This window comes from Bos indicus, chromosome 2, assembly GCF_029378745.1.
Source record: "Bos indicus isolate NIAB-ARS_2022 breed Sahiwal x Tharparkar chromosome 2, NIAB-ARS_B.indTharparkar_mat_pri_1.0, whole genome shotgun sequence".
Classification (NCBI taxonomy): Eukaryota; Metazoa; Chordata; class Mammalia; order Artiodactyla; family Bovidae; genus Bos; species Bos indicus.
The window spans coordinates 84349609-84361923 of record NC_091761.1 but is presented as its reverse complement, the minus strand read 5'-3'; the positions used below and the strand labels follow the sequence as shown (position 1 = coordinate 84361923).

At 37.6% G+C, this 12315-nt stretch overlaps 1 protein-coding gene across 8 annotated transcripts in view; it reads left to right on the top strand.

The window, feature by feature from the left end:
* Window positions 1–12315, top strand: part of DNAH7 (dynein axonemal heavy chain 7) — a 257248-nt gene that overhangs the window by 181141 nt on the left and 63792 nt on the right. For all 8 annotated transcript variants that reach the window (XM_019974246.2, XM_019974250.2, XM_019974240.2 and 5 more), the window contains one exon: window positions 6391–6545. In XM_019974246.2, the coding sequence (XP_019829805.2) occupies window positions 6391–6545 (155 nt within the window). The remainder of the gene's footprint in view (window positions 1–6390; window positions 6546–12315) is intronic.

The following is a 12315-nucleotide window of genomic DNA, read 5'->3' as shown; positions in this document are numbered from 1 at the left end:
CAAAGTGGTTACCAGAGAGGAAGGGGTGTGAGGGGAAGGTGAGATAGGTAAAGGGAATCAAAGGTTTGGTAGTGAATGGAAACTAATCCTTTGGTGGTGAGCATCCTGCAGAAGTCAAAATGTAATATTATACAAGTAACAATGATAATAAAATTTTATTTTAAAAATTTCGGTAGAAATATAAAGAAGTCTACCTTTTACCTTGTCCAGCTGGACCGATTATCTTCAGCCTCAATAATAGTCCAGTTGTTGTTGCTGCTGCTGCTGCTGTTTCCCTCTCAGAAAAAACCTTTGCTCTTCTCAAACGGTTGTGAAAATAATTGATAATGTCCCATGTAGTAGTAGTTATGCATTTATTATTTTGGTTTGTGATTTATATTCCTTTGTTCTACCTAGTAGGACATCTAAACCTATTCCTATAACTGTTATCTATTCAGTGGAGAATAATACACTTGTTAGTTTCCAGCAAATAACTACCCTTTCTTTTAGGTCCAGTCATATTTCAATAATACTGGAACTGTTGATGAGTATTTCCACTTTTAAGATTCCAAATCTTTCAGTGATTATTTTTCAAGATGAACTCCCATTTCAGGAAGTAGAAAAATAGTTTTAATGAGCCATAACCCCTACGTGTTTGCTATTTGTTTGTAAAAGTGTTGTATTCTTAGCAAGAAGTAATGGTAGAAACCTTACTAAGAAGGAAATAGTAACATTTTTCATTCTTGGTTTTTTTTGTCAATGATTTTGGTAATCTTTTACTGAGAGGTTTCAGGAAATAGGTTAAGGTGATCATTTTGAGGGTCTCCCAAGTGACTCAACGGTAAAGAATCCATCTGCCAGTGTAGGAGATACAGGTTTTTATCCCTGACTGGGAAGATTTCCTGTAGTAGGAAATGACAATAGGCTCCAGGATTCTTGCCTGGAAAATTTCTTGGACAAAAGAGCCTGGCGGGCTACAGCCCAAAAAGGGTCACAAAGATTCGGACACAACTGAGGGAGTGAGTGCGCATGCTTGATCATTTTGAAGTGTCAGATAAGTGTTCCTTGTCAGTGTCTTCTTCCTTCCCCAGAGATACTTACTTGATAATAGTATCTAATACAGAGCACTTACTAAAGACCTGATTTTGTGTTAGATACTTTTCACATACTATCTCAGCTGAAGGAGGAGTCAATAATTTAGGAAACTGGAAGAATATATAAAATTTGGACAAGTTAGAACATACTTAACTTTTAGAGCTACTGACACTTGAAGGTCCTTGGCTGATCAGAATTTCAAGGACTAGTGATAACACTGAATGTAATTGGATAATATCTGAATGTTTCACAGGGAAAGTATTGGGATTATTTAGCAGTTTGGTGAGTAGGTCATACCTATATCCAATATAACTCTGCTTCTAAAAAATGTCTTTAAGTTTTAATTTCTACAGGAGTCAGATAAATTAGGTTTATTTCAGCAGCAATAATAACTGAGAAGAACACCCACCTTTATTTGTCTGTTTTGATCTAATTTTGTGTATGTATGTGTGTGTGTGTAAAGAGGAAAACAGCAAAATCCTTTGAAATGCACCACTGCTATATATCTAAATTCCTTCCTTCCATGCAGACTACATATATCATCATGTTGTTCAGTCACTAAGTCGTGTCTGACTGTTTGTGACCCCATGGACTGCAGCATGCCAGGCTTCCCTGTCCTTCACTATCTCTCAGAGTTTTCTCAAACTCATGTCCATTGAGTTGATGATGCCATCCAACCATGGTGTGGTTGATATCATTGAAATTAGATGTAACAGATTATTATTTTTCTGTTTTTACATCTGATTTTTTGTTGCCCTCTTCCCCATTTCTTGTTATTTTAGAATATTTGAATGATCCACCATTTTTAGTACCCATTTTAATTAATCAATTTTTAACTATAATACTTTGCATTATTTTTCAGTACAAATTTTCACAATCTATCTAGAGATGTTATACCATTTCAGTTAAAACGTAGAAGCCTTGTAACTGTACAAGTCCCCTCCACCCTCCCCTGATTATGCTATTGTAGTCATAAGTATTGGAGAAGGCAATGGCACCCCACTCCAGTACTTTTGCCTGGAAAATCCCATGGATGGAGGAGCCTGGTAGGCTGCAGTCCACGGGGTCGCTAGAGTTGGACACGACTGAGAGACTTCACTTTCACTTTTCACTTTCATGCATTGGAGAAGGAAATGGCAACCCACTCTAGTGTTCTTGCCTGGAGAATCCCAGGGACAGGGAAGCCTGGTGTGCTGTCGTCTCTGGGGTCGCACAGAATCAGACACGACTGAAGCAACTTAGTAGCAGTCATATGTGTTACATGCATTGAAACTCTGCCCGTCCACACACACTCAGTGTTTTGCCTCAGTATTCATATACATTTGAAAGAACTTAAGAGGGGGAAATAGCCTGTTGTATTTACCATTTTTGCTCCTCATTTATTTCTAAAGTTCACTGTAGCATCATTTCCCCTAAGGGTGAAGAACTTTAGCATTAGCATCTGTTTAGAGTAGATCTGCTGGCCCATAATTTTGAGAACATCTTCATTTTGCCTTTATTCTTAAAGGATATTTTCGGTGGACATGGAATGCTGGGTTGACCGTTCTTTTCTTTCAACACTTTAAATATGTTTTACTGTGTTCTTGTTCCATGATTTCTGATATAAAATCTGCAGTCTTTTGAATAATTGACATCTAAATGTAATATATCATTACTCTCTGATGCTTTAAAAATATATTTTTTTCAAATCTTTGGTTCTCAGCAGTTTGATTATAATGAGGCTGGGTGTGGGTGGGGGTTTTTTGGTTTTTTAGTTTCTCCTTTTCAGAATTGAGTTTTGTGAAGCTGTGAATTTACGTGTTTCACTGAATTTAGGCAAGTTTCAACAGTTTTTTAAAATATGTTTTCCACACCAATCTGTTTCTTCTTTCTAGCCCAAATGACATGAACATTAAACCTTTTAATATTTTCTCACAAGTCTTTGAGACTCTATTTCTTTTTTTACTATCCTTTTTATTATTCAAATAGGATAATTTTTATTCATAAGTCATCAAGTTCACTGATTGTCTACTATTGAGTTCTTACAGTGAAATTTTTATTTCAGATATTTTCCTTTTCAGTTCTAAAATTTTCATATGATCTTGTCATACTTTCTATTTATCTGCTAGAATACCTCTTTCCATTTGTTTTTAAAAGTACTCACCTTTACCAAATGAAGTGTTGTTATAATAACTGCTTTAAAGGGTTCTTTTTTGAAGTCAAATTTATCGTTGCTTTCCTTTATTCCTTTTTTTTTAATATAAATTTATTTATTTTAACTGGAGGCTAGTTACTTTACAATATTGTATTGGTTTTGCCATACATCAACATGAATCTGCCACGGGTGTTTGAGAATTAGTCACATTCTGGTGCTTTGTATATTGAGTAATTTTGGATTGAATCCTGTAATAGCAGCATGAACAGGTTATGACACCCCTCAGACTCTAGGCACAACAGAGGTCCCCTTTTCCAGCTCTTCTATCCAGAGAGAGAGATTTTCACTCAGTGTTTTAGGTGACTGCGTCACGAGCGCTCTGCTGTGGTAATGCTGTAATGTGGTAGGGCTGACCTGCGGGCAGGGGAGAGAGAACAGAGAGATCCCCTCAGTGCTCTCTGGCTCACGCGTGATTATTTTCTCAGTCTTCTGTTTTGAGTTTCTGCTACCTGTGCCTGCTGCACGGATCCCTGCATTAGGCCTATTCTCAGATCAAAACCAGAAGACAGAAAACACACACATGCACGCACACATGTACAAGAAGGTCACCACTCCCTTATCCGTCATTCCTCAAGCTTTAACTTTTCTTCCGTTCACTTCTTATTACTTACTTTTTAGAATCTGCAAATAGTTGATTTTTGTATTTTGTCCTACTGTCTTCAGTGTAATCAGTGACAGATACAGGCTTTAATGAACTTCACCAGGTTTGGTCAACACCAGAAGTCCTTTCTTCTGATTTTGAGATGGTGTTCTTTGGACCAGTATTCTTCATTCAGGTGTAATCTCTTATAAACTGTTCATTTTTAGAATGTGTTAACTTGTATGGTCTTTATCAGATTTTTTTTTTTGCTATTGCCACTTCAGTGGATTATCACATGCAAATTTTATTTGATTTAGGGAAAGAGGATAAAAAAGAGTCAGCATGGTTCCTCCCTCAGGATATATAATTTAGTTGAATGATGCAGCTAATAAATTATAGAATTACCATAATAAAATATCATTATAGGGAAGTACATAAATATAATATGGATGAATGGCTAAAGAAGTTCCATGACAAAAGATATCAAGACAGGCTTTGTGGACTGATAGCATTTGAGTTTGCCATGAAATGTAGGTAGTACTTGAACATGAGAGGATGGGAAAAGGTACATTTTGGACAAAGAAACAGCATGAACATGGTATTGTACCTAAAAAAATGTGGAAGCAACAGAAGGAAGAGTGAGTCATTTTAGTTTCTTTAGGGAAGCATAAATGCTGTCTAACGCTCACATAATCCTCCAACCTTAAATATATTTCTGAAGTGTGTAACAGAATGAACTCTTAGATGTAAGTTTTGTTTCTAATTTCCCTCTCACTTCCTTTAGTTTCTTATGGATAGGATCCCCTTTTTATTAGTTTGTTGCATCTAAGATATTGCACTATTCTTTTGGTCTCATTTCTTCCTCAATGTAATTAATATTATAACATGAGTTCTGTCCCCTCACCCACTACGAAACTGTATGTTGAAGATATAATCCACTGTGTTATTATATCTGGAGATAGGGCCTTCAAGGTGATAGTTAAGGTTAAATAAGGTCATAAGTGCAGAACCCTTTTCCAGTGAGAATGGTGTCCTCCTAAGAAGAAGGAGAGATACCGTGGACATACGTGCAGAGCAAAGGCCACCTGAGACACAGCAAGAGGTCTGTGTTTTCTGCAAACCAAGGACAGAGACCTCTGCTAGCACCTTGATCTTGAGCTTCCAGCCTCCAGAGATGTTAGAAACTAAGTTTCTGTTAAGACAGTCTGTGGCAGTTTGTTATGGCTGCCCAGGAGGATTAATACATTATATAATGCTAATATTGGAGAACTGTGGTTACTTCCATTTGGGACAAATTATCCAATGAAATTCTAAGTTTGTATTATAATGAGATGGAAATGAATATATTATTCTGGTTCACCCCAAGCTTTTTTTTTCTTTTGTCCCAGTCACCTTTTATTTCCTCCTCCTGCTCTTCTGATGCTCTGCATGAATTTGCTGTGCTGACTTATGGAAGAGTACTCTTCCCTAAAGAGTATCTTTAGGGAAACTGGCCAAAGTGACAACTCGTGTTTATTGAAACTTCTAAGAAAAAGAAAAAGAATGGTTATCTTAATGCTGTTTACGTTTCACAGAAAGCAGAAAGCTATGTGGTTGGATACTATGTCCAGATGGCTGAAACTGGTTAACTCTTTGTGACCCAACAACACCCTGAACTGTAAACTGGGTGCCTTGTGGTGGTTCGCTGCTCTTGTTCTTATCCCAAAAAAGGAGATATGAGTGAGAATAAAGCAATAAGTATGAGCTCTCTCATGGGGCAAACCTTGACTTTCATAGAATATATTTCAGTCCATAAGAAGCTCACACTCTCTGGGCAAGTATGTAGTGAACTATTGGATTGGCAAAAAAAAAAAAAAAAAATCACTTGGGTTTTTCCATAAGATCTTATGAAGAACTCGAATGAATTTTTGACCAACCCAATACAAATGTGACATTAAGTTTACAAGTGCTGGAAGTTACTGGGTCACAATTGTGTTAACACTTAAGGGTTGATTGTCATTATGAAGATTAGATGATACAAAATTTTGCTTCACATCTTTTTTTTTTTTAGATCATTGTATCTTTAATGGTCTAAATTTCAAAGAGATATGATGTCTCCATCTTTTCTCTTTCCCTCTTGTACAAATGATAGCAGATAGAAGATGAAGAAATGAAGTGGCTTGCCCAAGGTCACAGGAGTAATAAACAGCAGGGCCTAGTGAAGAATTGGAGTTTCCTGATTTCTGGTCCTCTTGACGGTTATCATTGTGATTTAAGTAGCAAGAACAGCAAACATTTTCAAAAATATCCTTTAACATTTAAGAAATTGTAATTTTCCAAAAGGAGTAAAAGAACTTGTGTTAAGTTTGCCAGATGGCTTTTATAGTTGTCATTCTAGTAGCCTGTTCAATTTAAATGTCTCTGCTTCAAGAACCACAGTTTCTCAAAACAAGTTACAAAATAAAATAACACTGTAAAGTATAAACTGTAAGAAAGTGATACATGCATCTTTAAATAGAGACAAATTGTGACTTGACCAGCATTGTCTTCCTTTCCCTTTCAGGAATGCAAGAAGGTGGCCTCTGATGATAGATCCTCAAGGTCAGGCTAATAAATGGATCAAGAACATGGAAAAAACCAATAGTCTTCACCTAATTAAATTAAGTGACCCTGACTATGTCAGAACTTTGGAAAACTGCATCCAATTTGGTACCCCTGGTATGTAGTTGAACAATAAGCATGAATTACAGAAATATCTGGAAAGGGCACTGCTGCTAAGTCGCTTCAGTTGTGTCCAGCTCTGTGTGACCCCAGAGACGGCAGCCCACCAGGCTTCCCCGTCCCTGGGATTCTCCAGGCAAGAACACTGGAGTGGTTTGCCATTTTCTTCTCCAATGCATGAAAGTGAAAAGTGAAAGTGAAGTCGCTCAGTCGTGTCCGACTCTAGCGACCCCATGGACTGCAGCCCACCAGGCTCCTCTGTCCATGGGATTTTCCAGGCAAAAGTACTGGAGTGGGATGCCATTGCCTTCTCCAGGAAAGGGCACAGTTAAACCCAAAATGGCATAGGGTTTTTTTTTTAAGGTATTTGAATCAGGCTCATCTTAAATGATTACTTTGTTAATATCTTTCATTATTTATTGATAATGAATCAAGTGAGAACTTTAGAGATTATAGCTCTAACAAGTTAGGATGCTTTTCTTTTCTCAAGATTCATTTGGGATGCGTCTTCTAATTTAAATTAGCTGATTTCTAGTATAGCTAGTTTAGCCGTTGTAATTTTTGTCTGTTGTTTGCCCTTCCTTAGTTCTCATGATAGCTCTACTTCTACAACAAAAAGGGCCACTTGATATGCCAAAAATATTTTAACACATTAGTCCAGATATTTCTTTATTCTTCTCTCTACTTATCCTACAAAAGTGGCAGAGAAGTGGGTATGCATTTTATGTGTCTGACTTGTCATTTATAATGGAGAAATTAAAAACATGCCAAGAATTTTTCAATGAAATTCTAAACACAGGCCACACTTGTCTATGTAAACCAAAGTACTTATAATTTGAGTACGTTGGGGTTATTAGTCACATTTTGACTCCATATTGTCTATCAAATTTTGACTATTTACTTGACCAAGTAAATTGTCAACATTAGGAAAAGACAACATGTTTAGCCCTAGGACAAGTTAAGCAAATCCCAGTTGTAATAGAACCAGTGACAGACGGAAAGAATAAAAACAGATATACCAAATAGACTTACTGACAGTTTATTTTTGCATTATATTAATTTATTTTTGCAATATATTAATTGCAATTTTAGGCTTGGTTTGGATAAGAATGAGATGAAAAAATCTAAGTCTACCTATAAAATGTTGTGTTTATATATATGGACACACACAAACACTTACACAAGTAGTATTTCATTCATCTGACTGGTGTTCTTATAGTATAATGATATGGAGTTACCAAAAAAGAGACAACCTGATCTCTGTATCAGATATTTTGCTTGTTTAATGGGCAGGATCAGACAATATATCTGTTATAAAAGTATAAATTGAGCATACTTCACTAACCCTTGTTAGGACCATTGTGCACTGGCTCTGGAATCAGAGTACCTGCCTCTTTTACTCAGAACTTGGTTCAGTCACCTTTCTGAGACTCAATTTCCCCATTTATATTTTGTGCAAGGAAGAAATGAGTTACTGTAATTTGGGTACTTATGACAGTGTCTGACAAGATCAAATTATATTAGTTTTTTTGTTTGGGATTTATTATGTGGTTTATGTATCAGTTCAGTTCATTTTAGTCCTTAGTCATGTCCAACTCTATGCGAGCCCATGGACTGCAGCACGCCAGGCTTCCCTGCCCTTCACCAACTTCTGAAGCTTGCTCAAACCCACGTCCATCGAGTCCATGATACCACCCAACCATCTCATCCTCTGTTGTCTCCTCCTCCTGCCTTCAATGTTTCCCAGCTTCAGGGTCTTTTCCAGTGAGTTAGTTCTTTGCATCAGGTGGCCAGAGTATTGAAGTGGAGCTTCAGCTTCAGCATCAGTCCTTCCAATGCATATTCAGGACTGATTTCCTTTAGGATGGACTGGTTGGATCTCCTTGCAGTCCAAGGGATTCTCAAGAGTCTTCTCCAGTACCACAGTTCAAAAGCATCAATTCTTTGGTGCTCAGCCTTCTTTATGGTCCAACTCTCACATCCATACATGACTACTGGAAACACCATAGCTTTGACTAGATGGACCTTTGTTGGCAAAGTAACATCTCTGCTTTCTAATAGGTTTGTCATAGCTTTTCTTCCAAGGATCAAGCGTCTTTTAACCTCATGGATACAGTCACCAGCCGCACTGATTTTGGAGCCCAAGAAAATGAAGTTTGTCATTGTTTGCCCATCTATTTATCATAAAGTGATGGGACCAGATGCCATGATCTTAGTTTTTTGAGTGTTGAGTTTTAAGCCAACTTTTTCATATATTATCTCTTAATTACATTAAAATCATACATAGTTACATATAATATAGTTTGTATAATGAGAAAGGCCATACAGACAATCTGTCCACTGTTTCTTAAACTATGGGTCACAACTGTAGGAGAGAGAACCAACATAGTGGGTCAAGACCAGCATTTGTAAACGAAATGCAGTGGAGTAAAACATATTAAGCTATATAGCATAGAGTAAGCATTATTTCATGAAATTTTTAAAGTTTTATATGCACATGTGTATAGTAGATCAAGATTTAAAATGTATTTCTTACTTGGAGTTGTGACCACAAGAGTCTAAAATCTAATTGTAATCCTAATCCGTCAGTTCAGTCGTGTCCGACTCTTTGTGACCCCATGAATCGCAGCACACCAGGCCTCCCTGTCCATCACCAACTCCCGGAGTTCATTCAAACTCATGTCCATCGAGTTGGTGATGCCATCCAGCCATCTCATCCTCTGTCGTCCCCTTCTCCTCCTGCCCCCAATTCCTCCCAGCATCAGAGTCTTTTCCAATGAGTCAACTCTTTGCATAAGGTGGCCAAAGTACTGGAGTTTCAGCTTTAGCATCATTCCTTCCAAAGAATACCCAGGACTGATCTCCTTTAGAATGGACTGGTTGGATCTCCTTGCAGTCCAAGGGACTCTCAACAGTCTTCTCCAACACCACAGTTCAAAAGCATCAATTCTTCGGCTCTCAGCTTTCTTCACAGACCAACTCTCACATTCATACATGACCACTAGAAAAATCATAGCCTTGACTAGACGGACCTTTGTTGGCAAAGTAATGTCTCTGCTTTTGAATATGCTATCTAGGTTGGTCATAACTTTCCTTCCAAAGAGTAAGCGTCTTTTAATTTCATGGCTGCAATCACCGTCTGCAATGATTTTGGAGCCCCCCAAAATAAAGTCTGCCACTGTTTCCACTGTTTCCCCATTTATTTCCCATGAAGTGATGGAACCAGATGCCATGATCTTAGTTTTCTGAATGTTGAGCTTTAAGCCAACACTTTCACTCTTCTTTTTCACTTTCATCAAGAGGCTTTTTAGTTCCTCTTCACTTTCTGCCATAAGGGTGGTGTCATCTGCATATCTGAGGTTATTGATGTTTCTCTCAGCAATCTTGATTCCAGCTTGTGCTTCTTTCAGCCCAGCATTTCTCATGATGTACTCTGCATATAAGTTAAATAAGCAGGGTGACAATATACAGCCTTGACGTACTCCTTTTCCTATTTGGAACCAGTTTGTTGTTCCATGTCCAATTCTAACTGTTGCTTCCTGACCTGCATACAGATTTCTCAAGAGGCAGGTCAGGTGATTTGGTATTCCCATCTCCTTCAGAATTTTCCACAGTGTATTGTGATCCATACAGTCAAAGGCTTTGGCATAATCAATAAAGCAGAAACAGATGTTTTTCTGGAACTCTCTTGCTTTTTCCATGATCCAGCGGATGTTGGCAATTTGATCTCTGGTTCCTCTGCCTTTTCTAAATCCAGCTTGAACATCTGCCAGTTCATGGTTCACGTATTGCTGAAGCCTGGCTTGGAGAATTTTGAGCATTATTTTACTAGCGTGTGAGATGAGTGCAATTGTGCAGTAGTTTGAGCATTCTTTGGCATTGCCTTTCTTTGGGATTGGAATGAAAACTGACCTTTTCCAGTCCTGTGGCCACTGCTGAGTTTTCCAAATTTGCTGGCATATTGAGTGCAGCACTTTCACAGCATCATCTTTCAGGATTTGAAATAGCTCAACTGGAATTCCATCACCTCCACTAGCTTTGTTCGTAGTGATGCTTTCTAAGGCCCACTTGACTTCACATTCCAGGATGTCTGGCTCTAGGTGAGTGATCATACCATCGTGATTATCTTAGTCATGAAGATCTTTTTTGTACAGTTCTTCTGTGTATTCTTGCCACCTCGTAATTCTAATAACCACTACATTTTATTAACAAGGTAAGTAAGATGACAGAGGATGTTAGTTATGTGGTTTAACTAAGACTGTGTCTTCAGGTAAGGGAAGTGTTAAAACTAGTCCCCAAATCTTCTGCCTTTGTCCAGTGCTTTCTGTGTCACTCACAGTTGCTTTAACCTACTTTTTGGAATGAAATACTTTAAAAATGGATGATGATTATTCACAATGCCTTCTACCATTAATCATCAGGGAGAAATGAAAAGTTTTAAATCTATTATAGAAAGAGAAACAGATGGCAGATTTTATAACTGTTTTTATATTTAGCCTTCAAGGAAAAGAATCAGTTACTATTATAATTTTAAAACAGAACCAACTAAAGATTCTTCCATTTAAGAAGTTCTCTTTAAGTTTTGACCTATTCCAGGAAAGTGACTTCTGATCCCTGCCAGGTGGGCAGAGGTTTTGCCTTCACCCACCTGCCTCTGCAGACCTCCCTTTTTTGTTGTTTATATTGAGCTTTAAGATAGAATCCTCTTTGAAAAAAGTATCCTGCTGCTTAAATAAAAAGTTTGAAAGCCAATGTTCTAGAAAATAAAGGTATATCTGTATTAGCTACACCAGTGGTCAAGGTGTGTGTAGAATGTTATTCATGTTAATATTCTGATAAGTTAACCAGTTCACACTTCAATAAAGCTGGAAAAATAAAAGAATACTTTTTAATTTTTTAAAAAAGAAATCAGTTTTAGAGGAGCTTTTAATGGCTTTGCATTAACTCTGTGAAAAAAATTCTTTGCATTTAGAGCAAAACTTATCGTTATTTGAGCCTTCCTTGGGCAGAACTACTTCTGGTTCAGTGTTTGTTTCATTTTCTCATTTCTTTGTTCATTCATTCATCTTACAAATATTTATTTTGCAGCTGGCATGTGCCACTGAAAACACAGCATGAAAATACAGACTTGGCCTCTGCTGTCTTTGAGCTTATTTGTTTAAAGAGAGATACAGAGATTATGCATGGGATGAGGGTTAGATGGGAATACATGGCAGCTGGCAGTACATGTAACAAATGACATATTTTCACATCTCTTAGCTTTCATCTGTACTCTTCCATAATTTTGGTGAATTCCTTCAAATTTAATATGCAGTTCAAACATCTCTTTCTATGACATCTCTCTCAAGCTGTTCAATCAAGTGCCAAGATTAAAACATTTGCAGATTTCTACAACTGACTTTAGTGTTTTGTATATAATTGTTTCTCAACACCAGCTCTTCGAGGGTAGTCAGTAAGTGCCCAGTAATTGCTTAATCAACTTTGAATGTAATATGCTGCACAGCTGAACACAGTATGCAACTTTTTTCCTACTAATTTGAAATCTCACATAGGATAATGTAGATAGTAGTATAGTGTTAGTAGCTCAGTCATGTCCAATTCTTTGCGACCCCATGGACTGTAGCTCGCCAGGCTTTTCTGTCCATGGGATTCTCCAGGCAAGAATACTGGAGTGGGTTGCCATTCCCTCCTTCAGGGGATCTATCCTGACCCAGGATTGAATCCAGGTCTCCCGCATTGCAGGCAGATTCTTTACCATCTGAGCCAG